General features: G+C 37.7%; 1 protein-coding gene across 1 annotated transcript; it reads right to left on the bottom strand.

Moving 5' to 3' along the window:
* Nucleotides 1–388: 388 nt before the first annotated feature.
* On the bottom strand, nucleotides 389–11,133 carry LOC103032920 (circadian-associated transcriptional repressor). Its single transcript, XM_007256834.4, has 6 exons — nucleotides 11,001–11,133; nucleotides 6,979–7,358; nucleotides 6,660–6,735; nucleotides 5,972–6,050; nucleotides 5,668–5,842; nucleotides 389–5,116 (listed from the first exon to the last, which is right to left on the bottom strand). The coding sequence occupies exons 2-6, from the start codon at nucleotides 7,354–7,356 to the stop codon at nucleotides 4,592–4,594; spliced, it is 1,233 nt and encodes a 410-aa protein (XP_007256896.3). The 5' UTR covers nucleotides 7,357–7,358; nucleotides 11,001–11,133; the 3' UTR covers nucleotides 389–4,591.
* Nucleotides 11,134–21,832: the final 10,699 nt, after the last annotated feature.

Raw genomic sequence — 21,832 nt, 5'->3', positions numbered from 1 at the left:
GAAGAAATGGTTTCACTCTAAAAAGATGACTACAAATATTTTCCCTGTATTTTTACATTTTGAAATAGGCAATATAACCCGCAATATAAGAGGGGGTTAAGAAGAAATAATGGTTATTTATTCTTTTTGTTAAATATTAATTATATTATATTAATTATATTAATTAATTATATTAATTATATTGTTAAATAACTATCTGGGCAGATAAATATAAAAAAACGCTTTTTCATTTCTTGGGGGCGATATTACTGTATATCTAAATACCACTTTTTTTTCTCTAACTTTAACCTTAGTAACCTGTACTAAGTGTGTGTGTGACTGCAGTATGATATCAGAAAGACAACCAAAGTACACCCAGAATCACCAAGAAAAACATTTCACAAAAATATTATTTCCAAAATGTGTTGTTTATTAAAAGATTTTCATTTTTTTCCTCATTGAAAAAGTAGAAAGAACAATAAAGCTACAGAGTGAGGAGGAGAAAGACAGGAGAGATACGGAAAAGGGATTCGACAAAGTGAGCAGGACGGAGGAAGAAGCGAGGGGATGAAAGGGGAAGGAAAAAAGGAGAGGTGGTTAGCGAAAGAGGATGGGACTCTACTGTTGTACAAAAAAAAAGGCTCAAGAAAGCAGGTCATTCATTTCATCATTCGTGACCAGTCGTATTGATTTGTACAGCTAAAAAACATAAAAAAATAGAAACAAAGTAATAAGGGCAAATTGTTTTGTACAAAAACCGTTATCATGTTAAAAAACAACAACAAAAAAACAACAGAAGAATGAATGTGCACTTTAAATAGAAAACAAATGCAATACCACGGCAGTAATCGTGGTTGGGGTTTAGACTTGTGAAACTGTGCAGAGTAATGTGATTACCAAGAACCGTCAGTAATCTCTTTTAGAAACACTTTTTTTAGCAGCACATTAAATTGGTGCAGTTGGATTTTCGTCCCTTTTTATATCATATCAATCAATCGGATTTGATGTTTCCAGGTTGTTCGACACTGATGGACAATTAGGGGTAGGAAATGACTGCAACAGATGCCGAAATGTAACTTAGCATCCTACTTTTGGAAATCGATTGTAATGTAAGAATGGATTCTGGGGAGTACCAGTCCCTATGTGATGCTAACACAGGGTCTACTGCTATGGCTGTTTGTTAGTGTGCAAAACAGAATATATATGCTTTTTACAGACACTGGCCACTTTATTAGAAACTGTACAGTAGCTCCATGTGTGTGCTGGTGTACATTTCAAGACTACTGGCTCACAGGGCTGCTTTAAACATGACCACAGAAATTGTCTACGACAATCTGTCTACAGTCTGTAAGCTTTTACTTTTAAAAGTAAAGGTACTTCAGATGGTTATTTACATTTATTAACATTTAAAAGGCTTCATCTTTAATGTAGATTTTATTATTTATTTATTTTTAGCAATATAGAGGTTATTCACTCACATAATTTTTACAACTAAAAGCAGAGGACATATTTAGAACCCAGATGCTCACCTATCCAGACCTGAACTACTGTGAATTATGTGATTTGGACGGAATGTTTATTTTAACAGCAACTTTTCTAGCCTGGAAAATTTTAACATTTTTTATTTAGGTTTAAAAATCCTAGGAAACTTGCAGACTAATTACATGCCCATGTCCCATAAGTATTTAATCAAAGTGAACACATGATTATTCTGTAATATTTTGAGTTGTAATTGGACTTTTTGGATTGTCATTTATTTGACCACATAAAATTATATAACAACTAGGGAACTTCAATACACTGGATATGGCACTAAATTATAATACAGGTTATAAATGATGACATTGGCTGTTGTGTGACATTGAATAAAGAACCATCTGAAGTATGTTTATTTTTAAGAGTGTATATAGTGCACCTATTAGGTATGTAGCACTCATAGAGTGACCAGCACAGGGTACACGTTTCTGATAAAGCAATGTGTGTGTGTGTGTGACAGAAACAGTAAAATCTGTAGATCTGTGTGTTTAAGTACTTCCTGTTCTGTACCCTTATTTTCATAAAAATCCACAATCAAAATGTATGAATTTCTGCACACATCCTATTTGGTGAAAAGGCACAGGTTATTCCAATCGACGATTTCCTTCATTTTTCCATTACTACCGATATCAGTCTCACAAAAACACTTCAGCCTCTACAAAGCAAGCTGTAGAATAAGCGCCCATTCTGTCAGCTGCCATATGAATAAATTAACAAACATAAATAAATGCATAAATCATCATATGAATAAATAAAAACTGGAATCTCAGGATGGGGCATGTAAGGGTTGATGTTTCTACCAAGAGTGTTCGTTGGTGTAACCCTTGTAACCCTGATGACCCTTGTCCCAGACCCCATGGCTCTTTGCTTTCATTCAGACACTGTACATTCTCTCCTCTCTTTCTTTATTTCCCAACAATGGACTGCGCCCCTTTCTTTAATCAGTGTTGGAATGTCCGTTCTTTTAGCCACACTAACATCATTGGTACAGTACTGGCAGGAGAGTTTCTCACATCTGTTGGTGCTCAAAAAGAATTCTTTCTGGAATGGAAGTATTGCTTGCTTTGCAAATCTATGTACACAATAAGTCTCATTTTGGTTGAAAGGGTTTTTTTTTGACTGCATCAGATGCAGAGACAGGCTGCATAATAATGCCATGTAACAAACTCTTCTGGGCCAAGTGCAATGGGCACAGTTTAGCGTAAGATCACCATGAGAGGCCAGAATATGTCCTTAAAAGTCAAACATCCCTAATCGAATAAGAATAATGCAGCAATCATGTAAATACTAGGGGTGTAGCAGTATGTATGTATATTCATACTGAATGTCATGTGTCAGTGCACACCCTCTCACAGTTGGCAATAAGCTAGTAACACAGCAAAGGCAAAGATGAATGTTAGAAACAAGTTTCCCAGTTGGAAACCTTAAAAGCTGTACGTTGGTGGCTAAGCAAGTTTGGATTAGCATGGAATTGTTGGAATTGCAGTGGATTTAGGAGTATTGCTATGGTGCCTGTAGTCTTCTCATTAACCACGATGTGAACTGAACTGATTTCTGTTTACTGCTACACCCCTAGTAACTCTCATGACTAGAGAGGTTGTTTATTAGTTTATTAATAGCCAGTGAAAGGTAAGCAATCTCATATCTCCTAGTGTGCATGAAGACTGAGACAGTTACAACAATGTAGAAAGGACTGCGGTTTGCTTAACCGCTCAGATTGTAACTGCATAATCTAATTACGCCAAAGTGCCTTTAGCATTTTTTTTTTTGCTACATGCTTCCGTTCCAGTTCAGATAAAGTGCTCTACATTTTTCTCCCCTTCTAGCCTTCCTATTCCCAGTGACTGAGCACATGGGGAAGTCCAGAAGGGTGTAATTTAATATGTCTGGGACGGCACCTAGGCTAATCACGCAATGCATAATAAGTGGACAAACTCTTTTGGGAAGCCGCCAAGACAAGTTACAAATGCCTCATCTTCCCATTTTGGTTAACCTAATTAAGCTTTTTTTGTAGATTGCAATGAATCAAATAATTTAAGCGTGATTGTTTTACAAAGTTAAATGTTCTTAGGCTTGGGACACCGATAGCATGGCGAATTCTAAGAGCATCCTATTTATAACGTGACTAATATAGAGATGTCACATGTGATTGTTTACCTCTAGAAACACTGCAACAGACCAAATCCTTAAACAGGCATTGTTGCAGTAAGATGTTGTGATCTTTCGCTTAGTGGTCATTGCAACTGACCCTATGTTAATACTTAAAATCTTAATGTTACATCAGTCTTGAAAATGGATGTGTCAGTTCATAAATAAGCACTGCTACATTGCTCTTTAATATTAAGTGGCAGAAACAGAGCCTTTGTACCAGAATTGTGATATCCTACTAAAGTTTCCCATCTCCCTGAATAATACACATCTTTATACAGGACAACACAGTGCTGTGCAAAGGTAGCCCCTTTTTGAATTCACTTTTGTGTGTGCGTGTGTGGGGGGGAGGGGGGGCCTTAAGTGCTTCTTATCTGAATAATGGCCAGAATGAAAACCAATAAGAAATACTGACCTTGTGTTGACCTTTCATTAAATTATTGCATGCTGGTTCTGACTGACCTTATTTTGGGACTCCAGCCAAACCAATACCTCCTACCTCCCAAGTTCCTACCAATTATATACACATACGCAGGCATACACACACATACACTCTCACACACACTTGCAGGCATGTCCTCATTCATTCTAGAGCACACTCTCCCTCTCTCTCTCTCTCTCTCTCTCACACACACACACACACACACACACAGCTCTCTCATTCACAGGAATGGGTAACTGATTCTAGATCAGCACATCACTTTGTAGTTGTTGTTTATGGGCTTCTACTGGATTTCAGTGGTATTAATGTTTTTCCTTTTCTCTCTCAAAATGCCCAAATCTCAGACCTGCATCGTAAGCTGCCTGAATAACCATAGAAATACAAGAAACACAGCTTAAACAATTGCTTTGAAGGAAATACCTCAAAAGTTCTCCACACAATTGCTCAGACAGTTCTCTCTGTTGGTTGTGCTTGTTTTAAGTGCATTCAAGTTTCCAGCGGCCGGAGCTCTGCCCGACTTGAAGGCTGTGTCGTGATTGGAGGAGACTGCTCCCGCCCCCTTACCGGATCTGTCTTCTCCGTGCCGTTTTGCTGGTTTTGGCACCCGACAGGCTCAGGGTAGGGTGTCGTGGACGAGATGGAGCTGTCCTGTGTCGCGGGACTGCACCTGCTGGTGGGAGGGGGGATTGTGAGCAGGACATAACCACGCCCCCCATGTTTACTCCCCCGCCCTGCTTCGTGAGAAGGGCAGGACTTGGGGGGCGATAAGATGGGCGCAATGTGCACCCAGGTCAGGCTAGGCTCAGACCAGTGGATGGCTTTGTGTCCTGATGTTTCTCCCTCTGTCTTCTGTCTCTTCTCTGATTGGTCTCTATGTGGTTTGCTCCCAGAACTCTCACCTCGTTCCTCCTTCTCCTGCTCACTTGCCTTAAATTGACCTTTGACTTGCTTACACACAACAGGAGGAGTAGCGGAAGTGGAGTCTGTGTCTGACCAGCTCAGTCTTCGCTTCTGCAGAGAGAGAGAGAGAGAGAGAGAGAGAGAGAGAGGAAGAGTAAGATAAAAACGTAAAAGTAAATTAAAAAAGTAGCGAGACCACCTTAGCAACAATTATATTACTTGTAACACATGACCTGTAACTACAAATATTTGATAAGTGTGATTAAAGAAGCCTTCTCAAGCATATTTGAGATGTTTTACAAGCTGCAAACATTTTAATAACTGTAATAGTTTATAATGTTTTTTTCCACAAATTTCTGGGATCACCTCCTGTGTCATGGGTTCTCCATAGACTTCTGTTATTGGCTTCATAGCCACGATTGCCCTGTCTATTGGCTTGCTTAAGATGGATTTAAGGATATCAATGATCTTTTCTTTAATATATCATGCTTTTTATGTCTCTCTCTGGTGTGCCTGTAAGGCTAAAATTATTTTTCTCAGTCATTTTTTTCTGCTTTATGGTCTTTCTTTTGCCTGAGTTCATTCATGCTGTGATAGAAATTAGCCAATGCAGTAATAATGTTTGCTGTGTGCTGTGTGTGTGAGAGAGAGAGAGCGTGTACCTTAACTGGAATGTGCAGTTGGTCTTTGTGCTTGTGTGGAGGTGTGTTGACAATGGAGGTGCTCTGTTCTGAATGCTTTTTAGGGGTCGTTGGTTCTGAAGGGTGAAGAATGACTTGAGGAAACCAGACCTTTAGCATCATCTCTATTTGTAACAAAGTCGGCAAATACTTCTCCCTGTAAAGCAGAAGATATAGATAAAGGTTCTGCAATCAGTGCAAGTGCAAAGAATAAATGAATCAAATATACTTAATTTCTAGTTTCATACTACAGTTTTCTATGTTCACTTTTCTCCACCCCTCTTACCCAATGTGAGGCTTTTGCAACACTCCCACAATTCTCTGGATTCGGTCCATGGCAACGCTCTGCTGGAAACTGCTCAGACCTGCCAATCAAATAGATCAACAATGGTAAATCTCGGTGATTCAGCAGTATGCCCAGGAATTGTGAAACAGTTACATACTTATTAACACAAGACCTTCCACATACGGACTCGACTGATTTTTTTCAGTGATTTAGAGATTGTACAGATCGTACCGAAAATTTCAAACCACAAAGTACGTCAGCCGACGTACTTTTACAGCACAAAAACAAGATGTACTAAAGGAGAATTACATCATTCTTTTAACCCTTTAATCACTAAGATGTCCACTTTTGCTTAAGTCTTTAACTGATTAAAATCTATGATTTACCATCATGTATCACTTAAGTAAAGTGCAATCACTGCAGGGGTAAATAAAAGGAGTTAGATGTCTTGCTTTTGTTAATGTGTAAATGTGAGTGAAAGTGCCTTAACTCTGAAGATATCAACAGGACACAGTGAGCCTTCGGGTAAATAACTGAACTGATTCTGTTAGAACAGAGAGATCTAAACAGAGGAAATCCTGTCTGCCCACACAAACACACACACAGCTGCATAGCTAATTACAGACCTCAAGCACACTTACACAAACGCATATGAAAACAAAAGAACGCTGCACACACATGCCCTTACCTTTATCAAATCTTCCTTTTTTCAGTCCATTCAAAAGATCCAGGAGGGGCCTAATAAAGCCCTGAAGCTCCAAACACTAGCCCCAAAAAAAAGAGAAAAGCAAATATTATTGCACACAGCAAATCAGTCAGAGGTTTAACCTCAGTTAGAGTCATTACTATAAATTTAATTAATGTGCAATTAAATAATTAACTTACAAATCTGCAATTTCAACAAAACATCTCAGTTTTAATGAGCTTTAAGTAAGAAATAAGTTGTACATATGCTAGAAGAGGTATTGTATTTATGTTGGCAGGTCTAACAGCGAAGAAAGTCTCACTTTTTGAGCGAACAGCACATCTCCCTGTGTTCCCTGCGTTCCTCTGCCTTTTTCCTTCTCAGTCCCGCTGTTATTCTCTGTACCACTCCAGCCCAGGCCCGAGGAGGAAGAGGATGAAGAAGAAGAGGAGAAGGAGAACGATGAGTCAGATACAAAGACTGGCCTTCCGTGACCCCCGCTGACCTCTGAGCCCTCTCCAAAGCCGTCCCTAGCCCACTGGGAGCCGGGGCTCTCCAGGCCACCGTCCAGGCTGTATACACTCTGACTGGAGCGTCCCTCACTCTCCTCCGACAGGAAGACCTCAGAGTCATCGTCGCTGAACAGGAAGCTGTCCCGTGAGCTGGGCGTGTCCAGGGGGGGTTGGGAGGAGGTCTGCATGACTGGACAGAGAAAGAAAGAGTCAAGATTCAAGATAAGTAGATTTATTTATACGAGTGATATTGTGTTGCCATTTTTTTTTTTTATTGCAGCGGACAAAGTTATTACAGTAGACTGCATTCTATTAAAACAGACAACAATCATACACAGACAGCTCTTGTAAGGGAGAGTGGTACACAATCATATTCATAAACAAGCAACCTGCTCATTTCTTTTACAAAGAAAAATACAATTCAGTTAAAAGCTGAGTAAATGTGAATGTTATGACTCACAGGTGGGGCTACTTGCAACATAACATTAAACCAACTGCCTAATATGTGTCATTACATCAAAACAGATCTGACCCATCTAAGTATGGCCCCCCACAAAGGTACAGACAGTTTTAACCTTACCAGTAGTTTGTGCTACAGTAGCTTTTGTAAAATCAGAACAAACTGGCCTGAGCCTTGTCATCAGATTACTTGCCATCCTTTCTTTGACCCCTTTTTTAGGTGCTGACCACTGCATACCAGGGACACTCCATCTCATTTTGAAGATGTCCAAATTATTTAGACATCACTGGTTCTTTTCAAAGTCGATCAATTTCTGAACTGACTTTTCACTTTCTGTCTAATACTGTAAGTAGATCCCACCCCTTGACAGATTATCAATGCAATGAAAAAATCTGTGTTATTCACCTCACCTGACATGCCAAAAGTCAAGGGATAAGAGACATGTAAATTGATTATGAAGTGGGACCTCAGAGAATGAATTGGGAATGCCCACATCTGTGTAAGTTGTGAGGTAATATCTTGTGAGTTTGACAAAAAACTGGTCAGGATGCTCATGCCAAAGCATCATGAATTATGAGAGGCCTGAGAGTGGGTGATGGGTGGATGGGACATTTTATTTCTGAAGCTGTATCACATGTGTGCCAGGAGTACCCACAGTGAACATCGCAGTGAGTGGTAATGATAGTTACTGGAATTGTCTGGCAAACGATCAACAACCACAACTCTGGCAGAATTCACATCTACATTCAGTGCAGAAGGCTCTTGTAGCAGGTCAGTGCAGTGTTCTTTAGCCTCAATGGGATGTGGCAAAACTCATAGGATATGATACTAGTTCTTGTCCAATAATATTTGGCATGTCAGTGTAAGTACATTAAAAAATATCCATCAAAATGACTTCAAGTCTTAATGATGTTAAAAGTTTCAGATATGGCAGATTGCATAAGATATCCATGTATCATTTAGCCCACATCAGTTTGTGCCCTGCTCTCCAATAAGTGTAAAAAGCCTCTTTTAAGGGAATAACTGCACATAACAAGTGTCCCATGAATGAGGTACACACACAGGAAGGTAAGAAGGGGGAAGGTCCTTGAAAGAAACAAGAAATTCATCAAAGAAACTGTCAATGTAAAAATAAAATTAATTAATTAAATAAAAAAACACAAAAAAGGGGAAATATTTGGGGAAAGATTGAAATGTTGGACTGCGCATCCAACCAAAGCAGTGGGATACATGCAGTCAATACTGGGTCGTACACAGACCACATCTAGACCCCGCTGAGATGAGGATGAGAGAGGAGGGGAGTGTGTGTGTGTGCTTCTGTGCGTGTGGGGTTGCGTGATGTCTAGCGCAGGGAAATGAGGGGGAGGGGTCGTGCAGCATGGGATAGTATTAAAAGCAGAGCAATGCAGTGAAGTGAGGGTCTTGTTTTTTCTCTCTTCTTATTCTTCTTCTCCCTCTGGCACAGACTCTCGCACTCTCACACTTACACACACACACACACACACACACACCCACACACACGCATGCACATGTGCTCACACTGTCTCGCACAGTGTCTACTCCCATCCCCCAACCCTGATTTACACCATTCCTCTACACACACTCTTCCCAGCCTCTCCCAGTGCTCCATCTTTACTAAAATCCAGCAGGCAGCAAGCAAGCCTTCTGTCTCTCTCTCTCTCTTTCTCTCCTTCTTTCTACTACTCTGTCTTTTCTCCCCATCTCTCGCTCCTCCTCCTCTTCATCCTTTCTCATGGCTCCCACACATTATTCTGCTTTAGTAAACATGAACATGACAGAAAGGGTCACATAAGCACACAAATACTTCTCTCTCTCTCTTTTTTCCTCTCTCACTTCTGCGCACCCTCCCCTACACACAAACAGGTCAGCATGCGCTCCACAAGGATGGAGTGTGTACCTCACGAGTGTGTATGTGCACGTGTGTAGGCACGTCATAATAACTATATAATGGACATATAATACAATATTTGGAAATTGCCTCTGTGTTTGCATAACGAGGCAAGTTAAGGATATCTAAACATTTTTACATTCCAATTCCAGTGTCTGAATATTCCTGACAACTTAAAGCTCATTCCACTTCAAAAGGATGTAACAGCATTATTATAACATTACTATGCTAGAATAGCACCATTATATCAATATAAAAACCGTTTTAAAAGAAGACAATACTGTTGTTTATTACAATTATTACAATTTGTGACACACTTATGTGTGTGAATACCTGTTCATATCAGACACATATATCAGATAAAACATCCATGCGCACCTGAGCAACACCATGTGTTTTATTGTATTGTATTTCGCTCTTTTGGAGACCAGATGTGGTGGGTGGGAGTATGAGTGTGACTGCTCCACTCTAGGATTGTTTTCCTCAATTAAATCGAAGGAAAATGGTTTTAATTAAACCATTATGTATGATGTAGCTCTGTATTATGTAACATCCTGTGAGTTAACACTCACTTTTTTCTTTTATAGTAAAAAAGCAGTCATGCTGCTGGTGTTGTGTTTGTAATTCAGGTGTATGTGTGTGTGTCAGTGTGTGTGTGGCTAGTGTATGAGATCATACTGTTGACTGCTGGAATTTGCTGGAATTTCTCAGAAATATTAATTGGCTTGAGACTAACAGTTAGCTGTTATCAAAAACAGGCTAGGTTTCTAGGTTTTTCTAAACCCAACATTAACCTACATGTGATACCTTTATGATGTACATTAAACTAGGAGGATATTTAATTGTGGCTATGGCTTAATTTTCTTGTTCCAACTTTACTAAGTCGTGGTCACTACTTATTTTTTTTACTTATGCAGGATGTCACCAGCGGGTCTCCATAGGTAAAGTGCCAAGTACAAGCCCTTTTTGTCCTTTTACTGCACTATTTTCTTTTTCATGAATACACTAGCTATTTTTTGTACATAAATACAGAAAAGAGCTAATTATTACCGCGAGTAAAGCTAATTACACACACATGGTGTTTTTACATACCAACCCGGGGTCATTCCAGCACATTCTGGAATAAGATTAATTTAAACTGGTAAAATAAACCAGACTGGGACAGGCGGACACAGAGGCGAGCGGTAAACAGTCTTCAGTATTAAATTTAGAGATATCGCTCATTTATAGAGGTTTATCTTTACTTCATAATTCAGCTTAGCTAATTTACAATGTGGAAAAACCGAACTGCCAGTTTGACGGTTGGCGTTATGAGCAACGGTCGTCCGCGAGCGAGCGAGCGAGCGAGCCTGTAGGCGGAGTCATATTCAAACTGAACAGAATAAACATTTACATATAATAAATCTATAGCTATATAAAAATATAAAGTTATATATTTCCACAGTTATATAATATATTCTTACCTTGCAAGCGCTTCAAAACCAACTGCTCCGCCACCGGCCACGACTCTTACTCCGGCTACTCCGGCACACGCATGGGCTCGCGTTTCTTTCGCTGTTTTTTTTCTCTCTCTCTCTCTCTCTCTCTCTCTCTCTCTCTCTCTTTCTCTCTCTCTGTATCTCTCGCTCTCCCGACGTCAACATATGCCTGGATACACGTGCCGAATTTAGTCCCATGCACGCGCGGCCGTTCACTGGCCCCCTCCCCACGAAGACGCATCCTATTGGCCGGTCCGCTGACCACTAACCGACCTCCTCGTTTCTGATTGGGCCTCGTGCCCCGCCCTCCTGAAACCGCCTCCACGTGTTTGACGTGTGTGTTTTACAGCAGCGCTACGTTCCGATGAGCCAAAGGCACGAGCGTTGCAGCCAGCTCTCTCTCCTCCCTCTACCCCGCCTCTCTCTCTCTCTCTTTTCTGACAGGAACGCTGTCATTATGCAATACAATAATAAAGTCACAGCTCGTTCTCATCGACACGTGGTCAACAAACTTCACCATAAAATGTTCTTCTAAATTATAATATACTGCATGCTCGGAGCGTTACTAAGCGCGTAACTAAACAGGAGCGGCACGTGAACACGCCGTCCTTTTGTTGGCCTGATTGCTTAGCATTTATTGTGCTTTTCTTCATCATAATAGACGTTTTTGTTCATTAGTGCTAAAATAATAATAAAATTGCATTGTAAATTCTGTGTCAAATTACTGTAAAACATAGACATTTACAGAATGGTTCCCTGAAAGCAGAGAAAATTTAATAAACATTTTTTTGGTTGCGTTACATCTTTTAAGGCTGATGATGGAAAAATAACATTGCATAATAGATGTCAAATAATGTTGAAATTCTGACATTAAATCCTAATTTATTTGAAGATTTTTAGTGTTTGGGGCTCTGAATCTACACCCACAACGTTTTTAGGCAAAAGGTGCTTTGCACACATAATAGTAATAACATTATTTTTAATAATAAAAAAATAATAATGTCCCATTATACACTTTATGGGCACAGTACAGTCTATAAGAATAGAATACAAACATATACATATTAAGTGTAACTAAAGTGTAATACAAACCATACATATAAAACCATAACTTAAAATTAAAAAACTTTAAATTCTGATGTCAAAGGTCAACATTGTTTCAATGCATTAGTGATCAGAAAATGAACGTTGATTCAACATCCTTTTGCTATCTATATTTTTAATTTCCCCTAGTGTGTAGTCTACATGTGTGCTTGTCCTTGTATATATAACACACTTGGTGAATTCAATTATTTTGATTCTAGACAAAAAAAGTCATAGAAACTACTAAAGATTTCTGCTGGGTTGAGTGGTCTTTCTTGGTTAGTAAATAGATTTTGTGTTTTCCTAATGAAAACACAAAATCTAAATAGGGGTGGGACACATTTCTGCACAATTTTGTGATTTTTCTGATCAAGCATATCTGACTCAACTGTTAATTGCCAAGTTTAGCAATTAACAGCTGTGCTGGTCTCTGGCCCTTGTTGCCCATTCTTGATCTAAAACAATGACTGTAGAAAAGCAGTCATTGGTACAAATACATTTAATGGTGTAACAGTTGGTCTGTGACTGATTATATGTACATTAGAAGGATTTCTAGTAATATTATTGGACATTATTGGTAACCATAAGAAAAGTCTTCCTGTTGTAATCGTAACCTCTAAAATTTCCCAGAACTATTGGTGTTTTTGTAACAACCTGGCAATTTTGCATTGATTTGCACACTTATCCATTAGAATCCATAGTGTGTAATAAAAGTCAAAAAGCATAATTAATGGTTTAACTGATTTAGTTATTTTGTTATTTTTTCTCTTTGAAAGCCTGTTTATTGTCCTCCTCCTACTGTGTTAGCTTTTGCTGTTATTCTTCTTAAAGCTTGGGTGTTTCAAAAGATGACCTGTAATAAAATGCATCTTATTCCAGTTGATCAGTTGATCAGTGGAAAAAGGGTTAAAAAAACTATGAACTGATATGATCATTTAATTAACTATTTATACTGTGTAGTTCAGCACACAGATTCTGGCCTTGGTTTCCTTAAAGCTTTTTTGCCATAAATAAATCTGCACTGTCTTTGAAATAATGACACTGAAGGAGAGGTTTATGCAGGTCCTTATGTGCAGGTATTTATGGTTGATTTCTCCTGGACAGGTAGAGACAGATTACGTTTCAAAACATTCATTATGTAGAAGGCAGAAAGAGCTCTATGACCCATAGAGACACTAATACCCCTTTATCAGACACATCTCACTTTCAGTCATCAGACAGACCACGTACACACACATACATACACACCAAAGGGAACATTTACTTGATTTCAAAGTAAATATATATTTTAATATTCATTAAATATATTACATAATCAGCTACAGCTAATAATTTTAGAAATAATTGTTGACGCATGTGTTATTAATGTTGTAATTGTGTCTGTTTGTGTGCATTTTTAAATGGAACTGTCTATAATAAACACAAACAAACTAAAATTTTTGAGGAGTGTTATTGATTTTTGTATTATTAAAGCGTTATGGAGTATATATAGAGTTATGGAACACAAAGCATACACCTATCCCTAACCTTTATTAATCTCAATCTTAACCCAAACTCTGACCCTAAATCTATCCTCATACTTAACCTCAGATAATTTTCCCTGATATTTTAAACATTGTAGCAGCAAACAACAGTTATCTGTAAAAATATGATGAAGTAAACAGAATAAAGTCACACACCCTCTTTGTGTGTGTTCTCTGCTCTTATACAGTATTTCATAGCCAGTCCAGCCACGTGTGCATATTAATCCTGCCCTGTGGAAACTTTAGCCCTTCCCATTCTTTGTTTTGCCCTCCCCAAGAGACAAGACAGCGACCACCCGCACAGTATTCTGCATATAAAATGGCAAAGTGCAGTATGAAATATCACATGACATCATTTACAAAATTATTACTGCTCCTTTGTGCTCATCTGTCTTTATCAGCTGCTTTTGCTTGAGTTTCATAACACTGTGCTGAGAACGCGAATGGAAAGAAGGAGGTGTGGCAGAAAGAATCATAAACACAACCTTTAACCTACATATTCATTTAACCTTCAGGAACTAAACTAAACCTAGCCTTAAGCTTAACCTTAGGAACTTACACCTAAACCTAAACCCAGACATAACCTCAGGGACATAAACCTAAACCTAACTCAAAACTTAACCTCAGAAATTTACACCTAAACTGAACCGCAAAATTAACCACAAGAAATTACACCTTGAACTAATTCTAAACATAACCTCAGAAAGTTTTACCTGATCCAAAACTTAACCATAGAAATTACATTGAGAACATAACATAACTTACATCTAAAGCAAACTCTAAATTTACCTCATTAACTCACACCTAACATAATCCAACATTTTACCTGTGTAATTTATATCTAAACCTAACCCAGAGTTTACCAACTCAACCACAGTAACCTACACACATTTTACTACATAATTTATTCCTTATGTTTACCTCCAAATCTACCCTCAGTTACCTACACCTAACCAAACACCTAATGAACCACTGTCTAACTAAAATATCTGTAAGGTCTTACAACCCTCAAATTAACCTTAATATCTTACACTTAAACCTTATCAATATGTCTAACCCTAAACTTAGTCTTTGTATCTGAGAGCTGACATTTATGCTGTTTCAGTTTTTCTTTTAAAAGCTTTGTGTTAAATGCACAAAAAACATTTAACCAGAGAATGTCCTCACTTGAACTATGTGTTCCTGAGGACATTTGTGAGGAGATTTAGTCGCCATAGAGATAGTAGTATAAAACACACACAAAACACACACACACACACACAGACACACACAGACACACACACACACACACACATTTTTACAGATACTCACATGCCGACCAATAGAAAACCGCTTCCACGACGAGGGGCGGGGCCCACGACCTTAAAGAAGTCGCAGCCGCGCACATGTGCTCGAGCAGCTGCCTTGGAGATTTTTGTGAATGGAACGTGTGGATAAGCTCCGCCCGGCAGTGGAGTCGACCAATGGCAGGTTAAGAACGCGCCCACTTCGCCGTAGAGTGAACCAATGCGAGGCCGTCTCAGGCCAAGCCCGTTGTGTAACCGTCTGCTCTCACGGCTTCACGTTTAAACAGACCGTCACGCCTCGAGGGAGAGGACACGCCCACAAACCCGAGCGCTCGAGGCTTCGGCTCGGAGGGGAGCTGAAGAGCGTCTGATGAGTTTAATAACAATCTGGGAGAAAAGGAGAGCAGAACGAGAGGATTTCACAGCAGTCCGGAGCAATAAACGATGAAATAAGAGGGATTCCTTTAAGACATTGATTATTTTGAGATTATCAGGAGCGTTGGTTGGGGAGAGATAAATATCACTAAACTGAGGCCTAAGAAAAAGTAGCAGCGGTTTCTGGAGGCATATAGAAAAGTCTTAAATCACTATATAATATAAATCACTATATATATATATATATACTATTATTATTTACTTCTATAATAATATAAAGGTAAATACAGTAATATAATATAATATGTATATAATATACCTCTATTAGTTTAATGGCATGATACCCTCATGCAACATTTTTTTTTTTGACAAATATTTTTATTGCAAGATTTAGCCATAGCTATATATAATCAACATAAATTAATTTTCTTTTTTTTTTTTACTTAAAAAAATCACAGAAATCAAGTTTGAGGGGAAAATAAAACAAACAATTGATTATTACACCGTTGCTTAATATTTATATGTAAAGAAGTATGTTTAAAACACTGCTTTAAAGCCTATTTGACTTTTGTTTTCATTTACTCGATAATATAGGGATTTGCATGTTTGCTGCCTCAGGGCAACATTATGCAGTTAGTTCTCATGGCAATCACACTGAAACAGTGGTTCTCAAAGTTTTTGATTGATATATCAACAGGTACCCCCATACTCCCAACAACTATAATCATACATTCTTATTTTGTGTATGAAAGGTACTATACAAAAATAAAAAATCATACACAGTAAACACTATGTGCAGTTTTGTTCAGATTATTGAGGATGCCAGGTATGTCTTCTGCATAACATTTATGTAATTTACAAGATTTGTAGGGATCCTGGCATTTAAATGATAAAATGTAAGTAAATAAGAGTTTTATTATATATTCACATATTAATTTCCTCTATCTATCTATCTATCTATCTATCTATCTATCTATCTATCTATCTATCTATCTATCTATCAAGTAATATTTATTTATAAAGCATTTTTTTTTTACAAACTAGCTCCGCAGTAAACATACATCCACCCCCGACTCAAAGTCCATTATCTCTGGTCATCATAATAATTGATTAAAGTCACATACCACCTCATCGTTTTGTTTTGTTTTTTGCCTAGGTGTGATAATGTTGTATTAATTAATACAATTATAATATTGTAATTGTAACATCTGCGTCCAATGCTTTTCTGAAATCATTTTAATGCAACTGTTTATCTACTTACATAAATGTGCAGTGTAAACTGGGATGTGGTAACATATAACAATGTAATAGTTACAGCCATAAACACACACTGTGATACTGTATGTTTATTGGTACTGGTCATTTATATTTCATTTTTGACATGATGACGTCCATTAGGGCCCAGTATCTCACAGCATTGTAGTGCAAGAGATACTGTGTAGTGTGAGGCTCACTCAACTATTTTAAAATACCAATCTTTCAGAAGTCATTGTTCTCTACCTCTTTGGGCCTATAACAGCCTATGTTTCCATACCACAACTTCTATTCAAAATCATTTTAAAACAAACTGTTAAGAGATGCCTCGTGAGAGACATGATTTATGAAACACTACAGCAGTGTATATTCATTCCTTCACACTTGCTCACACCTGACTCTGAAAGTTTTAGGATGGCGCCCCCTGGTGACAAATAATAACAGTACAGTAAACTAACAGTGATGGAACTTATGATAACTGATAATGTTCAATATATCTTGATTTAATCCTTTTGGTTTCCAGAAATATTTTTGTTCTTGACTAAAGGGACTCCAAAGCTAAAACAAACAATTTGCACCTTTTTTATACTTTGCATGATTTTTTTGTCAGGAAGAAAAACAGGGAAAATGTTATTTACTATTGATCAATTTAGAATAATTGTTCACATTTTCTTTATTTTTAGTGAACAAATTTTCTCTATTTGTTTATTTCTTGCTCACAATTTCTTTAATTCGAGTGAACAATTTCTTAAATTTGAAAAAACTATTTTTATGTGCACTATGATAAGAAGCTCGGAGGGAAAGGAGCATTTTCCGCTCTTGATCTGTTACAGAGCTGCTGTGATTATCATCAGTTAGATATATTTATAACATGCTGCTTATTAATGCTCTAGTGTTACAGTTAAATAATACAGTGCGCAGATTATGCCGTGGTGGCGTCCTTACCAGTAGCTGAGCCTTCAACTCCCCCACAGTGAGGAGGCAGTCTTTCGCAGAGCTTTTTGTGACCAAAGGAATACAAATATAGTTAACTGCAGTCATAAATAAAGGAAACAAACATTTTGACTGATGCAGGATCACCGTATGTGTGTTATATAAACCATATTTAGTCAAAGTTATGATGCAATGTGGGATTGTGTTCGTTAATTTCTTATTTCTAATTTCAACATAAATACAATGTATATAAGAAGTACAATTTTATAAATATACGGCTATAAGGCTTAGGGTCCAAATGTAGATGTTAGATGTCAGTGTGTTAAGTGTCCCTGCTTAACTAATAATAATAATAAATATAGCCGCAAGCGGCAATCATCGGGTTCAAGCACCAACTTGCACAATGGTGCCTACTGGAGCATTGAATGGTGATGTGTAAGAAGGTCTAATATGATTGGAGATGCCCTGTCACATTTAGAAATTATCAAGTTTTTCACCTGTTATTAATGTTGAGCAGAGGCCTTTCAACCTGATCAGTGCTTAAATTCACATGTAAATCTAGTGAACTTTGTAGGATATTCATTAAGTGAGTTAGAACTAGTCAAAAGGTGTCTACATGTTATTGGTATTGATCAGGTGGCTTCAACCAGAATGTTCACAAAGTGGTATTCAGATTGACCTTTGAACCTTTGCAGAACAAGCTGAAATGTTTGACCAAACAAGTTTAAATTAACACAAAGGAGTGAATGTTCTGATGTGACATGTAATTAAGAAGTTATTATAAATCTAGTTCTGAATTAAATGGCGCTTCATCAAGCACCAACTAGCACAATGGTGCCTACTAGAGCATAGGATGGTGATGTGTAAGAAGGTCTAACACAATTGGAGACATTCTGTCACATTTAAAATGATCAAAAGTCTTTCACCTGTTATTAATGTTGAGAAGAGGCACAAAGGAGTGAATGTTCTGATATGACATGTAATGTCAAGTTATTCTTAATCTAGTTCTGTATTAAATGGCGCTTCATCAGAGTGATATTGTACAGAGGTCTTTAACATTGTGAGATTACAGCAAATACTGCAGAGTTACAGCAATTTAGGTTAGAAATTCCAAGAACGCACAGATTGCTTGATGCCTGGAGAGTATTGTATGTGAAATTTTCACAAATGTTTTTAATGAACATTTACCTAGAGACTCTACAGTGTGCAGCAAGACTGAAATGGAGGTGATAGGCCAAATATCCAGAGAGTGGTTTCAATATAGCTATTTTCAAACAATTAGCAATTATGAATGAACAAAGCACTTTTTAAACATAGTTGTATTGAGAAATTTGTCAGAGCCACTGTACTAAATATGGCAAAAACAATTAGATGTCAAAATAGTACAGCATGATTGACATATACTCGTTTTTTTGGAACAGCGCCCCCCAGTGGGCGGATTGTTTCAGCACTTTGCAGGTCACTACAGTGCCTCCATCTGAACATAACTGCCAAATATCATCCAGATTGGGCAACATTCAGCCTGCCAAAATGTCTGCTGAATGCTGATTGGCTGATGGTGTTCAGCCATGTTGATTGATTAAGTTGCCCTTTGAACATCCTTTAGAGGCTGTATGATAGATTCTGCATGCAAAGTTTCAACTTGCTAGGTTGCACGGTTGCTGAGAAACAGTGCTCCAAATTTACCTCTTGAAGTGAATGGGGCATATATCCGGAAGGACTAATTTGCATATGGCGGCCATATTGTTTACATATTTCAACTTTTTCTTAATGAATATTGAAGCGCATGCTCTCACGAGTGTTTTGATACCAAACATGCCAGGATTGGTCAAAATTCCTAGGACTAGTTTGCAAAAGTAGGTTTTGCATATTATGCAAATTAGCACAAAATCTATATAGACGGAAGTGCATGGTCCAAATTGGAAAGTTGTTGGTATTGACCCAAGGAATCCATCAAAAAAAGAATTTTGAATGTAGGTCTTATGGTTTTTGAGTTATTGAGAAAATTGTGAAAAATGAATTTCCTTGTTTATAGCGCCACCACTTGACCAATCGGTGCTATTTTTGTTGTCCGAGATGCACTGATCCTACATCTACCTACCAAGTTTCATTTCTCTATGACTTACGGTTTAGGCTGCACAACTGTTTTACAGGAGAAAAAGAATAATAATAATAATAAGAAGAAGAAGAAGAAGAAGAAGAAAAATCTTAGCAAAAACAATAGGGTTCTACGCACCTTCGGTGCTTGAACCCTAATAATAGCAATAAGATTTTAGCCCTGCTAAGAAAACAGAATGGCCAGCTCAAGATGCTCTAGCTGGTGGTTGTCCAGACTAGCTCTCTTGACTAACTCTTTTGTTAGAGAATGTGTTTGTTTGAGGGTTTAGCTGGTCTATAGCATGATTAGTCTGACATGGGTAGACAACTAGCGCAACCAAGCTTGACCGTATTGGTCAACCAGCATAACTGAGCTGGTTGACCCCTTAACTTTTATGACTAAGTTGGTTGAGCAGCATAAACAAAAAAGACCAAGCTAGTCATCAAACATGACCAGCATGAACATTATGGCCAAGCTGTTTCACCACGGTTTCATGCATTAATAAGCTGGTTGACCAGCATAAACAGCAGGACCAAACTGACTAGTGTTACTAAGCTTCAAACCCACCTTGAACAAGAAGATTAAGCTGATCATCCATTTCCATGCTGATCAAAAGCACCACTATGCAACCAGAGTCAAATGTAATATTTACTATGCTGTTTAAAGAAGAACTCCGGTGTAAAATTGACTTTTGGTGTAGTAAAACAAGATAAAAAGTACTTACCTTAATGATATCTTTTGATTTAAAACGAGGCATTAATAACTAAAAAAGGGCACAAGAAGCTTATTAAAAACCACTGAAGCTAGCGTTATAGGATGTAAACAGTGTTTTTAATTTAAGCTTTTTATGCACTTTTTAAGTTATTAATGCCTCATTTTAAATGATGGAGCTCTCTAGATTCTACCAAGGAGGTGTTAAGCTACGTAGTGCCTGGGTAACGGTGGAAAAAGCGATTTATCGGGGCAAATTATGTCCCGTGTCACCCAGTCTGAAGGGTGTTTAGAAAAACTGTTAACATTTCTGGATCTCAGAACGCTGTGGGAGAACGGAGGTGTGCTATTTATCAAAGGTACTTTTTATCATGTTTTACTACACCAAAAGTCAGAGTTTTCCTTTCGGAGCTGGTTAACCAACTTTTAAACCAGTTTGGTCGTGATGTTTTCTTCTGGACAATGAGCTTTTCAACCACCAAAGACCAGCTTAGAACATCCAATCCAAAAGGTAGTATAGACTTTCACCTTAAAAGGTTTAACAAAATAACTGAATTAGTAATTACAGCCATTTTACATTTTAGTACAGGCTCACATATATTTGGACAAATATATTTATAAATTATAAGTAAATCCATATAGCACTGATATTTTGCGCGATACCTTATATATTGAGTTATATATTGTTTATAGTGTTGTATTAATAATTGATTTAATTTTGTGTGTTTCTTTAATACTGTTTTTTTTTTCAGTGCTAAACATAATATTTGATAATACAAATGGCACCACATTGATCATGGCTGGCTCTGCTCAAAATCTGAAACCATTAATCACCAAATGCTCTACCAGGCCTTAACTACAGCCACCTTAAATTTCAACTTGGGTTTTTAATTTTCTTTTTTCTTCAATGAGTGAAAAGCTACTTAGTTGGGTGGATTTCTAGTAAGTGATTTTGCCATTTAAGAATTACATTTCTTTGCATATAAATATTTTCACCCATCTGTGTCTTGTATGTTTTTTAGCACTTCACAAATTAAAATGTTTTATTTCAGACCTCATTCTAAAAAGACTATGGGCAGTTGCATCAACATTAAACACCACTGTCCAGAGAATTTTGTGCCAAAACTGGACAGGCTTTTTTTGAAAAAAATGTTTTCTGTCAGTCATCTGGCCTTTTTGTTCTTGGGCGATACCAGTTGTTTTTAGTTTGGAATAAACACTCTATATTTACCCTCACGATTGTAGACTTTGACAATGATATGACAATGATATTCCAACTATGCAAAACGTTATATCACGTATTTGAAAAATAAAATGGTTAATTTTCTAATTTGAGCTACATGTGACATGTTTCTATATTGTTTATACAGAGAAAATTTTAGTTTTGAGTTCTCTCTCTCTCTCTCTTTCAGTCTCTCTCTCTCTCTCTATTCTTCTCCATTCTATTATCCTCTCAGTACCCCTTCAATGAAGCTTTTTTCTGCTGCACCCCCCTACCCGCCCTTTGCTCCGTTGTGTCATACACATTTTTCAGGGGCCAATGCTGAAAAGAGC

This window comes from Astyanax mexicanus, chromosome 6 (genome assembly GCF_023375975.1).
Source record: "Astyanax mexicanus isolate ESR-SI-001 chromosome 6, AstMex3_surface, whole genome shotgun sequence".
Taxonomy (NCBI): domain Eukaryota; kingdom Metazoa; phylum Chordata; class Actinopteri; order Characiformes; family Acestrorhamphidae; genus Astyanax; species Astyanax mexicanus.
This window is presented reverse-complemented; position numbering and strand designations above follow the sequence as displayed.

Coding starts and splice junctions, on each gene's coding strand:
- LOC103032920 (XM_007256834.4), bottom strand. CDS start 7,356: ATGCAGACCTCCTCCCAACCCCCCCTGGACACGCCCAGCTCACGGGAC. Junction 6,051..6,659: donor AAAAGGAAGATTTGATAAAG/GTAAGGGCATGT, acceptor TTTGATTGGCAG/GTCTGAGCAGTTTCCAGCAG. Junction 5,843..5,971: donor TTGCAAAAGCCTCACATTGG/GTAAGAGGGGTG, acceptor TCTGCTTTACAG/GGAGAAGTATTTGCCGACTT.